The following is a 21,792-nucleotide window of genomic DNA, read 5'->3' as shown; positions in this document are numbered from 1 at the left end:
TATATTCTACATAGTTCTAAATTCAAAAGGAACAAAAAGATACTCATTAAACTCTCCTCTCACCTGTTTACTTTTGCTAGAGGTAACCTATCTTATCAGTGTTTTTGTTTAAGAGATGAGGTCTTGCTGTGTTTCCCAGGCTGGCTTGAACTCAGGTACAAGAAAACCTCCTCACTAAGCCTCCTCAGTAGCTGGGAGTACAGGTGCGCAACACCTCACCTAGCTTGTGTATTATCAGTTTCTGACATGGCTTCCCAAAGATATCTGATGGAAATACAAGCCAGTACATATCTGTGTATATTTCTCTCCCTTTTTTTACACAGGATGAAGCAGTGTACCATGAAAACTTTTTGTCATTTAACAATATACTTCATAGTCATTTAATACTGTCAGAATGCTACAGTTTTAAATAACGTTCCTTCACTGGATGGATGTACCATAATTTACTGCACGAGGCTTCTATTGATAGATGCTTAAATTTTTTATCTTTCAATTATGTATGTATTTCGTTTTCAGTAGTGGGGATTGAACTCAAGGCCTTTATACTAATCTACATCCCTGCTCTTTTATTTTGAGACAGGGTCTTGCTAAATCAGTAAGTGCCCATAATGGGCTTGAACTTACAATGTTCCTGCCTCAGCTTCCCAGACTGCTAGGTTACAAAGGTATGACACTGTGATAAGCAAGTATCACCCAAAAATCCGTGGATAGGAAACTGGGATTACCGTACACATCTGCCATTTGTAATTGTTATTTAAGAATGAAACAAGGTGGGTATGGTGGTTGTTATAGCTTGTGTCTAGGTGTCATCCCAAAGCCTCATTCAATCATAGGTGGGGCTTTCAGAGGTGGCTGGTTCTACGTGTGATGCTGGGATTAACAATGTGTGATTACTAAATTAGTCCACTGATTGGTTAAGCATAGTTGTGGGCATAGATAATAGGAAGGCCCACCCTGGGTGTGGGGTGGCACCATCTAAAAGGTGAGTGGCCTGGAGTGGATAAAAGGGAGAGGCTTCTGCCTTGGTGCTGTTTCTGCTGCTGCTTTGCTACCTCCTGCCTGCCTACCATGGACGGGCAGAGGCCCAGTCAGGGCCTCTATCATTTAAGAATAAAGATGTTCACTGTTTCTTCTGCAGTGCCCCTCTGCCATGTCTCCCTGCCTTCGAGCCAGACAACTAAGAAATGAAACCACTATGAACTGTGAACTACAATAAACCTTCCCTCCTTTAACTCTCTGTATCTCATGTTTTGTCTCAGCAAGGAGAAAAGTAACTAAGGCAATGGTACATGTCTATAATCCCAGCACTCGGAAGGATGAGGCAGGAGGACCGTGAGCTTGAGGCCAGTGTGGCCTACATAGTGAGACCTTAGAAAAAAAATAGAAGCAAAAATATTATTTTCTTTCAATTTATATGTGTTTTTTAAGGATAGGATAATAACCTTAATGCACGCGTTTATTACATTTTTTATAACTGATTAATAAATGGAACTTAGGCCCAGAGGTGCTATGAAAGAACTATGGAAACACAAAGGGTCTCATTAAAAGTGGTATCCAACCTTTTGATCTCTTTTTATTTGAGCAGTGACAAATGGTATTGTAGATTTATCTGAGACTTCTCTTGTGTGAAGTTAAAATTTTTTCTTGTGAGTAAAAAAACATCCGTATTATACTTTCTGTCCACTGTATTCTTTGCCCAGTTTTCTGCTGGGTTAATGGCTGTTTTTTTCTTGCTATATCGGAGCTTTAATATAAATTATGAAAACTGGCTTTGTGGTTGAACTTCAGGTATCTTTCCCAGTTTATTTTCTTTAAACTTTATGATGGTCTTTGCTCTACATATTTTTTTTTTTTTTTAATTTAGCTGAATTTGGCTAGTTATGCCTGTAATCCCAGCACTTGGAGGCTGAGGCAGGAGAGTCACTTCAAGTTCTAGGTCAGCCCGGCCTATATAGCAAGACCCTATCTCAACAAAACCAAAATGTAGCTGAATTTACTAATTGGTTTTTAGATTTCTGAGTTGTGTCATACATAGAAAGGCTTTCCCTAATGCAAGTTAATACACTTAAAAATATCTCATAGTTTTTTATATTTATTTTAACAACTTTATCTTTTAAACAATTTTATTTTTTATTTAATCATTTTAAATATTTTTGTGGCTCTGAGACACTATATAATTTAAGTTTATAGAAAAATAGGCATCTCAAATTTGTCCAAATGGGGCTGACTCTCAGACACGCATGGTGACACACATGTACTCTCAGCACTTGAGAAGGTGAGACAGGACGGCAAGTTCGAAGCCAGCCTGGACTGTATAGCTAGACCTGGTCTCAAAAAAAAAAAAAAAATCAAATAGGATGCACTTCTCAGCCTCAATCCTGGTTCTCACCTAGTTTTCCTCTATTCTGGCAGTTATTTAAGACTCACATCTGGTTTCTACCATTCTTTCACCCTTCCTTTGATATGGGAAAGAAAACTAAACCAACGCCATTTTATGTTCCTGTGCCATTTTAAAGCTTAAGTTTCCACTTCCTTAAGTTTGTTTCTTGTAAATGTTGTCATAGTTACCTAACCCGATACCACCCCATGATGTCACAAGACTGCTTGTCCCCTAAGGTAAATGTCAAACATCCTTGTTCCTTTGTCACAAGCTAAGCCCATGCTTTGTAGTATTTCTGTAGCTGCACTAAATCGTATCAGCACCAGCCCCCTCGACCTGGAACTAGAACGGTTTAACTCTTCTCCCCCACCCCCCGGCCCTTCGGGCTGGTGCTCAGTCATGTACTGAGTGCCCACCGCTGGCCCCCAATAAACTTGCTTGTCTCTGCATCTGGCCTCTGAGAATATCTCAATTAAATAAGCACGTCTGCCGCAACACCTTACCTCCAACAGACGTCTAATCTAGCAGCTTCTGGGGAAGGTATACAAAATATGAACTGGATCAATCTATTTCTATCTTTCTCTATAGCCACCAGTCACCCCAGGAGTCAGGGCCTCTATCATTTAAGAATAAAGATTTTCACTGTTTCTTCAATGATTGTTTTTTTAAGAGTAGGAAAATTTACGGGGGATTAGGAATCGGGACTAGGAATAGCTCCTGAAGGGAAGGGTCCTGAATAGATTGCCTCTTCAATAATTTTTAAGCCTGTGAAAATACTATATTCTTTTAATTTTCTCCTTTAAGAGGCTTTTTCTTAAAAGTCTGAAGGAATTTATATAGTCAACATACACCAAATTTTTTAGTAACACATTTGTAAAAGTGAAATAAGGTTAAGCACAGTAGTACATGCCTGTAATCCCAGCTGCTAAGGACGATGAGGCAGGAGGAACACATGTTTGAGGTCAACCTGAGCAACTTAGCAAGACTGTCTCAAAATAAAAATGGATTTGGAGTTTAAACTCAGTGCAGAGTACCCCTGGGTTCAGTTCCTAATACTACACACACACATACACACACACACACACACACACACACACACACACACGAGAAAAACATCCATAAAAACAGAGGATCAAAACAAATCATCACCTGTACTCACAACACCTATGACAACTACCTTTAACATTTTGGTGTGTACAACAGTTACTGAAAATAGAACACTTACAGATTCCCGAAGGTATCCTTGTCCAGCAACATCATATAAACTGAGTCCTATTCTTGTCTGATGAAGCCAAACTGATATTGAAAAAGAAAATGAAATGTAATTCTCAAGATTTATCCATTAGTAAATATGTTTATGAAAGAAAGAAGTAAAAAGCTAATTAGAGGTACAAACCAATCCAGTAACTCTATAAACCTATACTGAGGTTAATTACTTCTACTGAGGTTAATTACTGCAGCCAGTTATATCAGTTAAAGATGATACACAGCAGTATTTCACAGATCATTATGGTACTTAGAAGAATCATAACAACTCTACATATAGGCTCCTTGAAACTGATGATAAGTTTTGAGTTTGAAACTATCCTTTTAAGCAACGCAAACTGTAATATATTAGTGAAATAAAATTACCACTAAATTAAAATTATTTCAGATCACCATATATTAAAACTCTGCTTGGCACGATGGTACAACCCTGTAATTTTAACTTTTCAGGGGGCTAAGGAGGATTGCAAGTTCAAGGCCAGCCTGGGAAACTTAGGAAGACCTTATTCTCCCCTTCCCCAAGGAAAAGGTGCCAGGGCCACAGGTTCAATCATCAGTATTCCCAAACAATTTCCCAGCTTCTGGTATTCTAGCCTACTAGTATTTTATCTGTAGGATATATGAGACTGTTTTTTGGTTTATGATATTGAACCCAAATTTAAGGTAGAAAATCACAGCTTTTTCTTTCTTTCTTTCTTTTTTGTACTGGGAATCAAACGGAGGGAGCACTATCCCCAGCCTAGTAAGCTCCTTTAGAGAATTATAATAACAACATAACAATAATATATCTAAGTCAAAACACAAAAATGTATTCAGACTTAAACATAATACTATTGAAAACACAGACCAAAGACCTACTGGGTTCCTAGACAGGAATTCAAGCATAACAAAAATGAATCACCTTTTCGCATGACGTAGTTAAAGAACTGCATGATGGAAATTCTTCCATATGAATCTGTATGAAGGAGTTTAGCAAAGATTTTTGCAGTGAAAAATTGCCTAAGAAAAGGAAATAAAGAAGAAAATGATCTGCCAACATAATATAAAAATGAATTAACAAATGGCATAAATTCATATAATTGAAAATGAAAGTGAAAAAATTAAGTATAGATTAGTAGTTCAAAAACTTAAAATATTAAGTCATAACATCTTTGCATTCTTTTTTGTTACATTCCTGACTTAAGGCTTAAAGTATCATATTATTTCTCTTAATAACTTCATATAAATAGAATTATTTCTTGACTAATTTTATCAGATTTCATTAGCAAACTGACTGAAATGTCACACCAGTGCCTTCAATTTTCATTAACATTTGAGGCATGTAAATTGCTTAACATACTGCTTTGTTACTTGTACTATTCTTACTTGCACTTTGGTCCAGCTTTTTCACCAACCTTCAGAAAATTTTCATAATTGATCATTGCTTCCTCTCCAATCATAGGTGGTGTCTGGTGTTTGTCCAGCAAAAACCATAAGTTCTTACAAAAAATATAGAAATGAAGACACTGTAAGTTTAAAAATTTAAAAACATAAACTGATCATTTCCACTAAAATGAGTCTGATAACAGTGTGAAGGTGAATCTCCTGCTCTGCTATCCTTTTGATTACTAATAACAAGGAGAATAACAGTTATTCAGTGCCTACTAAGTTTGAAGCTTTTTACACATACTGCCTCTTTAATTCACGTCCCTATATAATGCAGGTAATTATCCTCGCTTTACAGATGAGAAGTAGAGCACAGAGACGTTATATCCACTGCCTAACATGCCTAAACCGGAAACGGCAATCTCACTGGAGAGCAGGGATTCTCAACCGGAGCTTCACATCAGACTCTCCTAGGTACTTAAACAAAAACAAACCTAATACCACCATCCTAGGGTGGCCCAGGCAAGATCAGAAGCTAATTCTGGTGGGCACCAGTGCCACAGACCCTCTGCAATCCGGTGTGGGTGCCTGACTATCAGGCACCATGACAGGCTGGGTGATTAAGTAGTACAAATAAGAAAAGGTAACATCTAACCCGCTCTTACCTGTAACTCTTCATTATCTAAGAGTTCTCTGCTTTTCCTTTGTAGAAAGACAGCTCTGGATTCCTCTCTTAATTTCTGTAATAAGACTTCATCTTCTGCTGGCAGCTAAAAACACATTGTAGATTTCTACATGTAAATTTTAGATTACTGAATCATGTAAAATAGTATGTAGCCTCATGAAATAATAATATGGTATGTGCTTAATTTGTTTCTCATCTTAATTTGTTTAACATTCACTTAACAAAAAGGTTCATGAAGAAGTCAGTGAACAGCAATGGCAGATTCTCAATAGTGTTGCCGGGAGTGGTGGCTCATGCCTGTAATCCCAGCACTGAGGAGGCTGAGGCAGGAGGATCGCTGCAAGTTCGAGACCAGGCTGGGCTACAAAGTGAGCTCAAGGCCAGCCTGAACTGCATTGTGAGACCCTGTCTCAAAAAGACAGGAAAAAAAAAAAAAAAAAAAAAAGCTAATAATCTCATCCACTTCATTTCCCTTGTGATTTTATTTTGTGTGTGTGTGTGTGTGTTTTTTGTTTTTTCTTCTGGTACCAGGAATCAAACTGAGCTAAATCCCCAGCCCCTTTCCCTTGTGATTTCAGATGATACCAAATTACATCAGGTGGGCTGGGGATATAGCTCAGTTGGCACAGAGCCTGCCTGGCCAGCACAAGGTCCTCAGTTCGATTCCCAGTACCAAAAAAACCAAAAACCAAAAAACAAAAAACAAAAACCCACCAAATTACATTACAAGTTTGACAGCCAGGCATGGTGGTGCACACCTGTAACCCTGGCACTGTGGATGCCTGAGACCGGAGCCCAGCGTGGGCAACTTAGTGACACCTTGTCTCAAAAAAGGCTGGGAAGTAGCTCAGTGTGAAGGCTCAGGGTTCAATCCCTAAGAATGCCGTTACACACAGTGTTTACTATTTTTAATGTTATAATTAATTGAATTTGATTATATTTTACAGGACATTAAACAGATCTCATTCTTTTAGTAAACTGTACTTTCCACTGTAAATAGCTTTCTGAAGGTCTTACTGTTTTGTCTATACTGCCCTTCAAAGGGTTCTTTACAGTTTTGTCACATGGAGACATATAATTGAAACTCTTTTGTTTTCCATTTTCAATCTATTTTTCAGTTTAGTCTTGAGCAAAATCATTACACCACATAACAAAGTGCTGTACATCCCAACATAACAGAATATTCACTACTAATATTTATAATAAAAACTAGAAAAGATCATAGTTCAAATAAGGGGAAAAAAACAACTTTATTTTCACATACCAATTTATATCAAAACTCAAAATTTTAGAGGAGATTCAAATATTTTGATAGCAATATGGTCAACTAAAATGAAATATATAAAGTTCAAAGTATAATCTTCTAATTTTAAAAATTAAAATTCTGATCCCATTTTTAAAATTACATTGTACTTACAGACTCTAAAAGACATCAGCTTAGGTACCACTTACTCTGTAATAAAACCGGGGAATCATCTTATAGAATTCATTTGTGTTTTTTCGACCTCCTTTCCATTCTGAGTAGTACTTGGTAAATAAATCCATTTCTTCATCTTTTAATTCTTGTTCACTTTTTTTCTCTAGTAGCAGAACAAATTAAAAGGAGAAATGCCCTTTTAAAAAATCAAGTAATGCTTTTATGCAGCTCATTCCATACACTAAAGTCTAATTAAAACAGTTGATACCAAAAAGGTCTTCAAAATTGTACTCAATTCTTTTGGAAATGTACCCAGGACAGGTATAACTGGGTCAAATGGTATTTCTATATTTAGTGTTCTGAGGACTCTCCACACTGTCATAGTGTTTGTACTAGTTTACATTCCCACCAACCATGTAAGAGGGTTCCTTCCTCCCAAATACCAGCATTGTTTCTTGTATTCTTTTTTTTTTTTTTTGTCTTTTTGAGACAGGGTCTCACTAAGCAGTTCAGGCTGACCTTGAGCTCACTTTGTAGCCCAGGCTGGTCTTGAACTCACAATGATCCACCTGCCTCAGCCTCCCGAGTGCTGGGATTACAGGCATGAGCCACCACGCCTGGCTGTTTTTTGTATTCTTGATGACAGCCATTCTGACTGGGTTGGGTTGGACTCTCACTGTTAGGTTTTCTTATTTGTTTTTGTCATAGTAGAGACTGAATCCAACACCTTTTCATTGCATTCCATCCCTAGGACTTTTCCTATTTTTAAATTTTGAGACAGGGTCTCAGTAAGTTGCTAAGCAGCCTAGACCAGGCTTGAACTTGTGATCCTCCTGCTTCAGCCTCCCAAAGTACTGGAAGTACAGATGTGCACTACACTTAGCTTCAGTGTAGCTCTGATTTGCCTAATGGTTAGAGATGCTGGACATTTTTTCATATATTAATTGGCTGTTAGTACTCCTACTTTTGAGAAGTATCTGTTCAGTTTATTTGTCCATTTTTAAAATTGGGTTATGTTGGGGGGTTAATTTTTTTGAGTTCTTTATATATATTAAAAATATATTACATATTAATCCTCTATCAGAAGGAAACCGTCTAAATGCCCATCAACAGAGGAATGGGCAAAATGTGTGTGTGTGTGTATATATACGTATATATAAAATTCATCCATAAAAAGGATGAAATCCTGTCATTTGCAGACAAATGGACAGAACTTGAGACCATCCTGTTAAGTTGAGTAAGCCAGACTCACTCCTCTTGTGTAAGAACTTAAAACACGGATAAACAAGAAAAGTAAAGGAGAAATGACAGGAAACTAGGAGGCAGCTTGTTGAATATGGGGAAGGATGGGAGGGAGAAGTGGGAGGAAATGGTAAGGGGGTACTAAGGGGATTGAAAATGATCAGGGTATGTGACAGGCATGTACCAACTCCCCAAAACATCACCATCTGTGCAATCTTTTTTTTTTTGTTTAAATTGTGCTTAGACACTGAACACTGTATTCACTTTCTGAAAACACCAAGCCCTACTGGCCACTGAAATAGCCTCCTGAAAGTCTTCACAGATACCAGGGTCTAAGGGTGGGAAAAACAGCCCAAGCCCTGCCCTCCTGGACTTTCCACCTCGTCATCACTGCTCCTCTACCTAAAGCAAGAGCCCTCTCCAGGTGAAGCTCAGAATTCAAGGCCCTCTTACCCCCCAGCCTGCCTGCTGCTGGCACAGACTGTCTCGTTCAGCTACACCTCCTTTCTTGGATGAATCAACACTTCTGTGGATAACTACAGTCCCTGACTGAAAGCTTTCCCTCTACTCCACTGTCAAAGCACAAACTTCTGCAAGTAAAATGAGGACAACCGGAGACAAATACAGATATAACCAATAACCCTTTTAGTATGTTGTTGCTATAAGGCAAACAAAAAACAAAAAAAAAGGAGGCAACAGCCAGAGATAGGAAATTAAGTTATGAAAGTTTAAGATGAGAGAAATAGCAGCACGTTTATATGCGGATGATAATGATTAAAAAAAAGTAACGATGCAGGAGAGAGGATGACAGTGAGATTACATCCTTGAGTAGGCAAAAAGGGATCTAGCACAAAGGAGCTAGAACACTGATGAAGAAAACAGCCCTAGCCAGGTGTGGTGGTGCATGCCTGTGAGATCAACTGCTTTGGGAGGCAGGGGCAGTAGGATCTAAATCCAAGGCCAGCCTGTGCAATTTATCGAGATGTCATCTCAAACGATAAAAAGGACTGAGGTTGGGGCAGAAGCTCAGTCCTGGGTTCAACAGAACACTACTGGGTTCAATCACCAAAAGGAAAGAAAAACATCCTTCAACAGGCACTATTACCTATACTACTCAAATCAGTGGTAGCGAACCTATAGCGTGTGTGCCACAGCGGGCTGTTGAGAGTGAAGCTATCTGGACCTCAGGTTTTTAGGACAAGCCCACTGCTTCTTATGAGTTTGGCAGGGTCCCATGAGAGATGTGCACAGCCCAGGGAGCTGTTGCCATAGTGACCTGATCTTCCCTTGCGATAACAGTGTTCTCCCTTGTTTCCCATGAAGTCACCAAGACACGCTGACTGCTCCTCTAACAGATTGGATATTCTCCCTGTCCCAGATTCTACCTTCCCCTTAAACTCTGTATGAACTTACGCATGCTGATTGCTGATTGTATAAAGAAACATGCTACAGATACTGGGCAGTTCGCTTTCTCCCAGCAGGAGGGCTCTACCTCACCTCAGCTTTTGTATTCTGATTCCCGTCTTTCTTAACCCCCACAGTCCTCCCTCTGAAGTTTCAAGAGCTGCACAGGACATGGCAGCGGGCTGTCTGTATCACTGACAGCTCTAATAGGTTTGCTATCACTGACCTAGATAATTTAATTAAATCATCTCTCCCCACACTAAAGTGTAAGTTCTGCAGGAATAGGGATTTTTGTCTGTTTTGTTCACTGCTACAGTGTAGAACAGAACTTGGCATGTAACACATGGAATAAATATCCATTAAAGATTGAGTGGGCTTTAAGACACATGGACAGAAGAATGTACAAGTAGAGATAACTTCTTTGACAAGTATTCCTTCTGTGTTTATTGAGACAGGGTCTCGCTTGGTAGTTCACACTGGCCTCGAACTCACTATGTAGCACAGGCTGGCCTTGAACTCACGGTGATCCTCCTGCCTCAGCCTCTGAGGTGCTGGGATTACAGGTGTGTGTCACCATGCCCAGCAAATATTCTTTTTTTCCCTTCCCTTTGGGGCTGAAGATACTGCTCTACCTCTAACTACACCCCCAATCCCAGATGTATTCCTATAAAGCGTTCAGAGAAATGTAGCAGAGGGTGGAGGTGGATGTGGGGTCAAATGATTGTTTTCCTAAAAGACAGAGCAAATGCCAGCATGTTTGTCAGTGCTGACGGAAATGTCCATAGAGAAGGAAAAACTGACCATGTATAACATGGTCAAATAAGATGATAAGGCTGGAGACAAGTTGTCTATTAAGAAAGGGAATGTGGAGCTGGAGGTGAGCTCAGCTGTGGAGCACTTGCACAGGCCCTGGCTCTGCAAGGACCTAGCTTGGATCTGCAGCAGCACCCCTTTTACTTTCCTACAAAAGGAACATGATCTAGTGCTGGAATGGAGGGACTTTCAGGTAAGTACATGACTGTTTCACTTCAACAGTAAGCAGAATGTACGGCACTTAGGGCGTGAAAGTGACAGAATTGGTGAATGAAAGCAGGTGAGGTTCTCCTTTGCTTCTACTTTCTCTGTGAGACAACATTAAAGAGTTCCTCATCTGAAGGTATGGAGGAAGTAGGACAAGACGGGAGGTTTGAGAGATGAGAGGAGCTGAATGTGGAACACGGCAGGACGGGGAAACACCAGGCGTGACGGGGACACCCACTCTAGGTCAGTGGACATGGATTAAAGTGAGATAACTTACCACAGTCCTGTCTTACTCCAGACAATTTCAGCTGCCCTAAATGAAAGTGTAGAACAGGAAAGATTTAAGCAGGTTAATATGCCAAGTGCAAAGAAGAGAAAAGAACAACGAAAAATAGATTGTGAAATATAAAGTAGATAAGGAAGGAAGGAAGTGAAAAGTGTGTCAGTACAAAGGCGTAAAGTCAACGAATCACAGGTCCCGGTGGGATGGAAGAGTCGTTAGAGCCAGAGTTGTTATCCCTCACAAATCTAGATTGAGACCGTGCAAGTCAGGTTTTCGCTCTAGCAGATCATTCATTTCCTAGGGAAGTCTGGGCCAAAACTCCAGATCCCTAACACATGTTCTCCGCCTCCTTTGCTAGGAGAGGCTCTACCTAGCAGGAAGTAGGGTTCCCCTTGCTCCTCCTCCCTGCCCTCCCCCGCCTCTAATTTAGGGCCGGGCCATCCCAGCGGGCGGCTCCTCCCAGACTCACTGTTTGTAACGGTGTTGGGCGTCGCTAACCGCCGGCGAAGGACTTCTTTCCAGTCCATGACTGACTCCCGAGCGGCAGCGCCTGCATTTGCGGTTTCTTAGCTACTCCGCCCTCTCCCAGCCACGACGCGGGACGCAGCTAGACTCCGTCCGGGTCAGGAAGGCCGCCCCGCCGCCATCTTGGACATGGGCGGAAGTTGCAGCTAACGAGAGCGGGGGAGGGGGTGGGATAACATTCGGTTTCTGTAGCTGTTCCTAAGGATTCGGCAATCGCGCTGCGGGAAAGTAGATATGAAAGAGATGAAAAATGATCCTCCTTAAGCAGGCCCAACCTCACCAAGCCCGATATTAAAGATTAGGATAAGGAACCCCGCATTTTAATTTCTTCATCGTGGGCCTTTGGCGCGTGTGCACCACGTGACCCAGAACTCCATTAGCGTTTCCGGATTGAGAGACACCCCTTCTTTACAATTCTTTTTTTCAATCCTTTTTACAATTTTTTTTGACATGGCGGCTTTAACGGTCCTGTGAATATAACAGGTGCCCCTACGGCTGTCCACTGCCCCTGCCTGTAAAAGCTGGGCAGTCGCCTTTTTCCCCACCGCAGGCGCCAGATCGCAGGCGTTCAGCTCGGCCCACCCCGCACGCCGGGCCCGCGCGGTGCATTGTGGGCACTGTAGTTTGCGCCGCGTTTCTGAGTTCCACAAGCCCGCGTGGTGTGGTGAGTAGTTAAAAGGAGTGGATTTTGGCTGCTGTTAGTATGCAGTCAAGTCGGTGCTCTAACCGGGCCTCGCTTCTTTACCCGAGTGGTTGGCCTAGGTGACTCCCCACCTCCCCGACCCCTCTTCCCGCATCAGGCGAGTTTTGGGGCCTGAGGAGAGTTGTGACTCTCGAAGAGGCGCCCGGACTTCGGCTTTCTTCGCTAGCACTGTTGGGGGGGCTGGGGCTGGGGCTGGGGCTGCTCGGAGTGCATTTGAGTTTATTCGTCTTCTGGCTCCTGGGGGATCTGCGCGTTTTCAGAACGGTTGTGACCCACCGGAGTCCAACTGAGCGCTCCTTGTGCTTTCTCTTCAGGTTTTCGGGCCGGAATGTGACAGGCACCAGAGGATAACGGCTCTGTTTCCAGGGTTAGAGCTTTTCACCCATGTTGGACGTTCCCCGGTCCTTGTTTAATGAACTGCCCTCGCTCCTGTTTACGTGGCCCCAAAAGCAGAACCGTGCTTGATGTGTCTGTAAAGAAGAAACAGTCTCCTTTTAAAAAATCGCACTCTGCCTCCACCCTCTAGTCTTTTAATTCTGCTATAGAAGTAAGGGCCTCTCTGGTGCTGATCTCACCGCAGAATGACCTGTTTGGCTGGTATTCGAAGCTTTCTTAAGCTTTGGAAGAGCAAGCCGTACCTTGGGTTAGGCCCAGGGCACTCTCACCCCTGTCTCTTTCTCACAGACTGTGGCCTCAGGAATCAGCAGAGGTGGTTTTCTCTTAAAACTATGTCTCCACAAAATACCAAAGCAGTGAACATGCTGGCTGCTAAGGGCAGATTGGTCAAGAAAAGAGATGAAGACGGTATTAAGCAGATTTCTCCTCCTTCCCTTTTTGCTGCTGGAGCAGCTAAGAAGAGATCAGAGATGAATCCTCCCAATAAAGATCACACCGTGTTACTCCAGAGGGAAAATACTCCACTCCCAACAAAACCACTGAGTTCAGAGGAGTGGGATAAACTTAAGGAAGATTACACAGGAAAGGGGAATTTTGAAAACTGGATCGGCGCACAGATGTCTCGAAACCACAGCTCTGTAGATGTGGCTAAATCTCTCCTGGCATGGGTGGCAGCAAAAAACAATGGTATTGTAGGCTATAACTTATTGGTCATGTATCTGCATATCTGTGTCTTCCATAAGCAGACGTCAGAAGTTGTTGATGTCTATGAAATCATGAAAGCCAGATACAAGAGTTTAGAACCTGGGGCTTACACTCTTCTCATCCGGGGATTAATCCATTCAGACAGATGGAGAGAGGCCTTGCAGCTATTAGAAGACATAAAAAAAGTCCTGACCCCTTCGGTGAGGAACTATGACGACTGTATCCAGGGAGCCCTCCTTCATCAAGATGTGAACATGGCTTGGAATTTGTGGGAGGAACTGCTAAGTTGTAACCTTACTCCTATGTTGGAAACTTTAAAAGCTTTCTTTGATTTTGGAAAAGACATAAGGGATGATCACTATTCCAGTAAACTATTAGACATTCTTTTGTATTTAAGAAATAACCACCTGTATCCTGGGGAGTCATTTGCCCACAGTATAAAAACATGGTTTGAGAGGTAATTTTTATTTTTATGTTGTGTATGTTTTTGGTAACGATATTTTTATAACTATATCTAAAAGCCCTTTTTTGTTGCTGCAAATCATTTTACTCAGATTAAACCTTTTTCCATCTCTAGGTAAGATTTGTTTCCTCTTTAAGACAACATTTTCTTTGCTTAAAACAAGTAGTAGCAGAGGGCTGGTGTGGTACTGCCATGGAGTGTTTACCTATCAGGCTGGAGGGCCTGGTTTAATCCCTGGCCCTTGGGGGGGAAAAAAAGTAGTACCAAAGTACATAGCAGCAGAGACAGTTTGTGCTAATCTGTAGCCTTCACATCAAAAGTAAGTTACAGAGCACTTATTTTTCTTGTACCAGGGTTTGAACAGGGCCTTTCCACTGAGCTTGCAAAAGAAAAGAATAATGTGGTACCTTGGTTCAACTATAATTCCCTGATTCTGGCAGCAGAATTCATTTGCAACTAGAACTGTGGAAACAGTTAAGTGGTAACTGAGGTACTACTGTATAGCATTTGACTGGACCTGTCCTTAGGCCATTTTAGTATTTTCCAAGTTTCTCTGAAATCTAGTGACTGGGATAGTGTGCTCATACATCAAGTTTACAGAGCTTTGAAGTAGTAATTATGCTTAATTAGCTTGACAGACTTATTGAGTATCAATAGAGGAAGAGCCAAGGTGTGAGAATCTTTGAATGCCAAGGAGCTTTGACTTTATTCCGTTATCAAGAATGCTCGTTTTGGTGTAGATTTTAGAAAGATAATTGTCAAAACAAGAAGGAGCCTGGAAACAAGGATATCTGTTTGGATGCGATTAGATTTGGGTGAGAGGTGGTGAGGTCCTGAATTAAGAACTGAGGAAGGAGAAAAAGCAATAAAATCAGTAGGAACTCATGGTGATATATGTACGAGGAAAAGGTAAATTGATTGAGCAAATAAATTGACAAATAGTTTTTGAGTGCCTCCAATTAGGCTAGGGCACAGTGTTTTGTGGTATGAAATCTGTTATGATGGCATTCTCAGCCTAATTAAGAATATCATTCTGACAGTTAAACAGTGGTCTATAAGGGAAAAGTATGAGAGAGAAGATAAATTACTCTGAACAGGAGCAATCTGTCGACTATGGAAAAGGGTAGAATGAGTGGTTCAGAGGTCGTCAGCTTCCTGTGGAAATCACCTCCAGTTAAGGTGTATTTAGACTTGGGAAAGATGTAGGAGAACCAAGAGGAAGAAGGCGATCAAGAGTCGAGTCCCATCTGCTCCTTCACCCTTCACTCTAACAACTGCTGTTGGTATTAAGTCATTCTGGGGGAGTATCCTGAGCCTTTGAGAGCTCTGCTTACAGATTTTGTACAGACAGTTAATATTTTTGGTTCAGTAAAACTATAACCTTCTGATGATTTGGCTTTGTAATCTTTTTTTTATTTTTTGGTAGTATTCCTGGAAAACAATGGAAAGGCCAATTTACTACAATCCAGAAAAGGTAAAACCCAATAGTTATTTTTCATTTGTTTTATTCAGATTCATTTGGGTTTGTTTATATTGATTTAAAAATATTTAAGAATACTGTAGGGACAGGATAATTAAGAGCTTATAATGAGACTACCTGAGGAAAAAAATCATGTTTTGCATATGAAGACTGTGTTACTCAAAATGTTTTTCTTGTTGATGCTGTGAGGCTGTATGAAGACATAGAAATACTTTCTTCTAGAGATTTAGAGCCTAGTTTTGTTTTAGGAGTTACTTTAAAAATCTCATCTGGGTTCTCCGCTCTTTGGTTTGCTGGCACACACAATATGTGATGTTTTCAGGAAAAATAAGATGTGTGTGACAATCACAAAGGTTGTAATGTTCTTTCTTAATATCTTTGCTTCCTTGTGTCTTAGAATTATTCATTTTAGGAAAAATTATTTTCCATGACATTATTTAACATTAAAAAATTGTAATTACAGCGGGCAGTGTTCAGGCTGTGGAAACACCGTAGAGCCCATTCATCTGAGTCCAGAAGAATATGACTTTCTCAAGGAAAAAATCATGATGGATGTGATAGATGGAGGCAATCAATACAGAAAGACAACCCCTCAGGTGAGTCTAATAGGCTTTATTACATTCTTGGATTGCTGACCTAGAGCAGGGGGCCGCAATTTTTTTCTGTAAAGGCCAGTTAGTAAATATTTTAGGCTTTGTGGCTATACAGTTTCTCATGCAACTTCTCAATTATATTATTGTAATAGCCATAGACAGTATATAAATATGTAAATGAATGAGTGTGGCTATGTTCCATTAAACTGTTCATGAAAACAGACAGGAGAATGGATTTGGCCTATGGCCCCAACTTTCCAGAGAAGACTTGAAATTTCATAGAATAATTGGTTATAGTATCATCTACTGAAGTTAGTCTTGTTACATGTGGGCATAATAAGTGCACTTAAATTAAAAGGGTGATTATTCTTTCTGTAAATGCTTCCAGAAAACTACACTCAATTAACTCCTATGAAAACATTATGGTTTCTCACAATTTTTCTAGATCAGAAAATTTAGATACTTGACATAGTTACATGTTTTCAGCATCAAATTTAATTTGCTATCGTTTATAATGGCCCTATTTTGCTAGTCTTTAATACTTTGTTATCAGAACCCCTATCTGTGGAACCAGTTATGAGGGACCCCTGCAGTGAGTCCCTAATCTCAGTGTTCAGCGAGAAAGAAAAGGAGCAAGAGACAAGAGCTGTAAGGACATAGTGCTCTGGACAATCAATGTTCTCTGGGAACAAAGACCAAGAATCTCCAGCTACCCACTATTTCATTAGCCAGTGCAGTGGGAAACAGACCAAGTACAGGAAGAAACGGCACTGAGAAGGTTTAGGAGGCAGTTTATTACATTGGTGGGCTTCTGACTAGGATCTCCCCCAAAGAGTCAGAGCCCCACTCGGCAGGGTTTTGGGGCTTTTAAAGGGAAGGTAAGTGGAGGAGGTACATGGGCAGATTTGGTGCATTATGATTGGAGGGTTGGGTGACATCTTGGGTTGCTGCGGGAGTTTAAACATTTCAGGTTACATCACAAGGCCATCAGTTATACAAAGCATGGGTTATACAGAGGAAGAAATGTCCTGTTACATTTTAAGTTGCATTGCAAGGCCATCGGCTATACAAAGGCGATAAAGACAGGGGTTTACAGAAAGGAAGGAGTGTTCTGTTATTGTGCCTGCCAGACATGTCCAGTTGGTCTTGGCAGGCATCCTGGGCAGGCCTTATTTAAAATTTTAATTTCTCCCTTCTGGAGGGGTGTAGTGCTTTTCCAGGAACAGTGGAGAATTAGTAGTTGAATGGGCAAGTTTAACATCATAAAAGAAACAAATTATGATTTATCCTTACACCTGGGGACTAGTTTTCCTATATTATCCTCAGCAGACTTCATCCTGCTCTGTGAGCATTACAGCCTCTCTGACCATCTAGATCTCAGTGGTGCCCGAGAGGAAGCGGGATTTCCAAATTCCAAAACCGGCCCATAAGGCAGGGCAAGAACAGCCTTGGACAGATACTATGTCAATTTATATTTGTGGTCCTCAACATTTCCCTCTTCTTGTTTTTGTAATTGCAGTAGTTGAAACAGTGTACAAACTTTGCTGGCCATCATAGCAGCAAACATATTTTCAGAAGTCTGTGGGGAGCCCTGGCATGTCACCAGTGTGCAAGCCTTCTGTTTTGTCTTTTTTTTTTTGTGGTGCTAGGAGTTGAACTCAGGACCTTGCACTTGAGCAGGCGCTGAGCAATATCCCCGTCCCGTCCCCCATATCATGGGTTTTGGAGCCTCTGTGGATCTCAGTACTTTCAGTGTTGGTGTTTTCTCCGGGGTCATCCTTGAGAATGCTTGCACGGGAGGGCTGGACAGGAGCAGGGTCCACCACAGGGCTTGGATGGTCCTCTCTAGATAGTGACACATTCTGGGAGGGCAGTCATAACAGCATTCCATTGTCTGTTAACATACAAGCATTCCCTTGACCCCATGTTATTAACTGCATTGGGCTGTCCCACTTTCCTGTTTGGATGTCCTCCTATAGGACTTGAGCCCTAAGCATGCTTGTCAGATTTGTCCTTTTGCCAGTGAAGTTCTGATAGAGGGTGTTTACTTTCTACGACCAGGTTTAAAAAATTTAAGGTAAAGATAACAAGATCTAATTGTGCATGTGGAGGTAACTGTAGTCCCCATTTTTGTTTTTGTAGTTTGTTTTTAAAGAAAGGTGAGTATGTGGGTCTAAATAACTTAGCTGTCTATAATATTCCCCCTCTAAAAAAGGATTCCTAACTGCAGTTAGGAAAAACTGGATGTAGATTTCATCTTAACTGCTTTGAGCTGAGAAGGTTTGATGTAAGGGGAGATCCCTGTCAGGAGCCTTCTCCAGAGAGCTAATCTAAAGGCCCTCAGATAGAAGTCATGTTGTAGTTTAGCAGTTACAAACTCTTATAGATTTTATTGTAATTTATTCTTAATAACCCATAATAGTGGTCAGTTACTAGTGTAGCTGAAAACTGCCAGAAAGGTTTGTGACTGGAGCCCTATCTTATATCTAGCTTATTATTTATGACATTGTTTTAAATAGTTTTGGTTATACTTTTCTGCTGGATATAAGACCAAGTTAAATTGAGACCTGTTTGAAGTAAACCTGTTGCTGTCTGTCAAGGTCAGTTAAGTCTCCTCAGGATTTACCTTGGAGCCATACATAGAGCCTCTCAGGTCTTCTGTCAGCATCAGCCGTCGGGATGAATCACAGCTTTTTGCTTGACCAGTTGCCTTCTATGAAAGCATAGGCGACTTCTCCCTCTGCTGACCTTTCTTTGGCACACTGTTTGTTCACTGTGTTCCCGTCCCCTGGGGCCTAGTTTCAAAAGAACAAAGTTTTAAAAAGAACAATTTCTCTTGTACATTTTTTCCCTTTCAGTCTCATGTTGGTTTGCCATATACTTCTTTTTGCAAATAGCTGGAGCACAGAAGAAAGGCAGATATCTGAATCTAAAAGAAAAGGCTTATCACAATAAACAGTCTCGGTGTTACATTTTAGAAGACCTGTGCATCTGGAAGGCATGAATGCATTCAACACACCATGAGATTAGCAATAATGAATTGTTGTAGCCATATGAAAACTTTTGTTTCTTAATTTAGTTTTGTACCAAGAGAACCTTTTAATGAAAAGGCCTTATTGTTTTATTTACAGAAAACTTAACCTTTTGACAATGACCAGTGTAAACATATCATAGTAATATATTTAATGTTTACTAGGGTGTCTTCCATAAGGCCATGGGAAACACTGGGGACTGCTTAATGGACAAAGGCTGGAGTAAGATTTTTCCAGGCAGCTACTCCTTTATTCATCAAGGGGAGACCTGTCCAAAGAGCTCCCCAACCCTCTATTTAACTATCAACAATTTTTGATGATCTATGAGGACTAGTTCATACCAATTAACACATGGTTTTGATGTGGTAATTGGAAGATTCTCAAGTCATCATACACAGAAAACAGTATGTGTTACATTTATAAAACCAATTTAAACATCTTTTGACCAACTGGCAGCTTGGGTGGAAGCATGTCTTTAATTTTGATGACATTTATCTATAAGCCAACTTAAACCACATACAAATGTTTCAAAAATAAAAAAAAAAAAGAAGAAAAAAAATTTTTGAGTTGAAACAAAATAGCTGTTTACAGATTGAACAGACAGACAGACAAATACATACAAGACAATGTGTTTATAAAATTGCAGTGCACTCAAATATATTTAGTCAGTTTGAATTATGATAACTCTTTTATAGTTTTTAAGTTTGCAACTATAAATAGACTAGTCAGAACTTTTTGTAGGTCAATAACAGAGATCTCTTGTAATAAGAATCAGAAGGAATAAAACATTTTACTGGGCTGGGGGTATAGCTCAGCGGCATAGTACTTGCCTGACAAGTGCAAGGTCCTGAGTTTGATTCCCAGTACCAAAAATACAAAAGTTTTACATCTGTGAAGGCAAAGAGTTTTTAAGATAGGCTGACAGTTTATCTGATTAGAATGTCAAGCTCTAAAGGCTGCTCATTGTTGCTTGATAGCCATAGTAGTTTTATAGTCACAGTTGATGGTCAAAATTGCTGTTTCCAAGGGGCTGGGGATTTAGCTCAGCGGCAAAGCGCCTGCCTGGCAAGCGCAAGGTCGTGAGTTCGGTTCCCAGTACCGGAGAAAAACCAAAAAACCAAAAAAAAAAAAAAATTGCTGTTTCCATAGCCACATGTAACTGTTTCCTCTAATGGGATAGATGGTTAAAGTAATTTTAACTATTTAGGGGGTGCTCACCATTCTGGAAGCTTGGTCCTGAAATTTAGCAGCCTCAGAGGAGAGAATTGCTTTGGCCCAAACACTGTTGTAAACTGTGTTATTTCTCAGGGGCAGGGCGTGGAGAAGGATAGAAGAGTGACTCCAGGTAAGAACTAAATCCTAACCATCTTAGGTGCAGAAAGACAAGATCAAGAGCCTTCCCAGGGCAGATCTCTAGCCCTTAGCAAAATGTGCCTCGAGACAAAAGTTATGTTGACTCCAACTGTACGAACAAAAAGAAAGTGAAACCAATAATCAAAGGACCTGAATGGCTGCTTTTTAACCTTTTGAAAGTCAGTTTGCAAGAAAATGAAAGTGTTTAAATTATATTGTTTAGGTCTTCCTTTCTAATATGTGACCCTGAGTCAAAAGTTCTAAAATGTCAGCCTGCAAAGACAAAGGCAGGTAATAGTCCAGAAGAAATCTCAGCCCAATGACAAAGAGATCTTCAAGACATTTTGAATTCTATATCCAGTCACCTCTGCAGCAGTGCTTGCTAGGCTCTGTATAAACCCACTCTGAAAATACGTATCCTCAGATATCTGTAATATACTTAAACTCACAGAGTAAAGTCTGTACTCACAGTCTCTCATTAGAAGTCAGCGTTTGATACAAGCATAACGTATTTCTGTAACCTAGTTAATAGGTATGCGTAAGTCCTCTAAAGACCTCAATGTACTTTTAGGGATCATCTGAAAACTTTACTAGATCTTGCTTGATCTGTTTTAGGTCACAGAGAAAAAGACACCCATGTAGTTCTAAATATCCCACTGACTTCCTCTAAGGGCTATTTTCCTTGACAAGCATGAACAAAATCAGCTAAGGATGGGATACAACCTCATGGGGGTGATAATTATGGCTGGCGTAGAAATTCCACCCTCGAGACCTGAAGGACAAGTAGGGGGAAGTCTCAGACTCAGTCATAGTGCGCAAGGCTTTGATTAAGGTTGCCTTGGAAACCTTGTCATCAGCCCCCAAAGGTGGAGGATGGGCAGCCTTGGCTCAGTGATAATGGATGCCTTAAGGACCAGAAGTATCTGGTTTTCCTGTGGCTCACATTTAACATTGAACACAAGTAAGGATTATTTCTTTATTGTAAAGAAAGTCTGAACATGAGGCAGTTTTGACCATTTTCCCTCTTTCTTACCCTACAATTCTAGTGAGATAGCATCATAATCAATATTTCCCTTTGCATTAACAGTTATGTTTAAAGAAAGAAGCATTGCTTAGCACTAAATCATTGATTTTGAGTTCTTAGAAAGAGAGCTGTCAATGTCCCTTTTGGAAGCCACTTCTCTGTTACACAGCTCCAGCACTGTCCCACTGTGGCCACCTCGTTCCTGCCAGCACAGGTCTCCTGCTGCCACCGCCTGTGTCACTGCCACCTCAGGAGATGACCACACCACCATCTTGGGCATGATGTGTCAGTCTCCAAAAAATCTGGAGGTGCGGGCTCATTTTGATTATTAAGATCGTTTCTAACCACCGTCAGGAAACAACAAGGTCCAAGAACATCTTGCGTAGCTGCCTTCTTAACAGCTTGTTGGTATTTAGACATACAAGGTTCAGAATCTTTAAATAGTATGGAGGTGCA

The 21,792-nt window shown here is 40.7% G+C and overlaps 2 protein-coding genes across 6 annotated transcripts in view; one reads left to right on the top strand and one right to left on the bottom strand.

Annotated features, from left to right (window-relative positions):
- Ppp2r3c (protein phosphatase 2, regulatory subunit B'', gamma) overlaps positions 1-11,709 on the bottom strand; it is a 23,013-nt gene extending 11,304 nt beyond the window's left edge. The window contains exons 1-7 of one of the 3 annotated variants that reach the window (XM_005376928.2): positions 11,532-11,709; positions 11,057-11,092; positions 7,149-7,276; positions 5,677-5,781; positions 5,012-5,124; positions 4,548-4,645; positions 3,606-3,676 (exon numbers count right to left, since the gene is read on the bottom strand). In XM_005376928.2, the coding sequence (XP_005376985.1) occupies positions 3,606-3,676; positions 4,548-4,645; positions 5,012-5,124; positions 5,677-5,781; positions 7,149-7,276; positions 11,057-11,092; positions 11,532-11,589 (609 nt within the window). In that variant the 5' untranslated portion in view covers positions 11,590-11,709. The remainder of the gene's footprint in view (positions 1-3,605; positions 3,677-4,547; positions 4,646-5,011; positions 5,125-5,676; positions 5,782-7,148; positions 7,277-11,056; positions 11,093-11,531) is intronic. The other 2 variants (XM_013510375.1, XM_005376927.2) reach the window with 2 other exon arrangements.
- A 321-nt stretch (positions 11,710-12,030) lies between these two features.
- The window catches only part of Kiaa0391 (KIAA0391 ortholog), a 129,443-nt gene continuing 119,681 nt past the window's right edge, over positions 12,031-21,792 (top strand). Inside the window, exons 1-4 of one of the 3 annotated variants that reach the window (XM_005376929.2) lie at positions 12,031-12,251; positions 12,605-13,848; positions 15,281-15,328; positions 15,798-15,930. In XM_005376929.2, the coding sequence (XP_005376986.1) occupies positions 12,872-13,848; positions 15,281-15,328; positions 15,798-15,930 (1,158 nt within the window). In that variant the 5' untranslated portion in view covers positions 12,031-12,251; positions 12,605-12,871. The other 2 variants (XM_005376930.2, XM_005376931.2) reach the window with 2 other exon arrangements.

This window comes from Chinchilla lanigera, unplaced genomic scaffold, assembly GCF_000276665.1.
Source record: "Chinchilla lanigera isolate Chin_1 unplaced genomic scaffold, ChiLan1.0 scaffold00008, whole genome shotgun sequence".
Taxonomy (NCBI): Eukaryota; Metazoa; Chordata; class Mammalia; order Rodentia; family Chinchillidae; genus Chinchilla; species Chinchilla lanigera.
The sequence above is the reverse complement of the archived record's forward strand: the minus strand, read 5'-3'. Positions and strand labels throughout refer to the sequence as shown.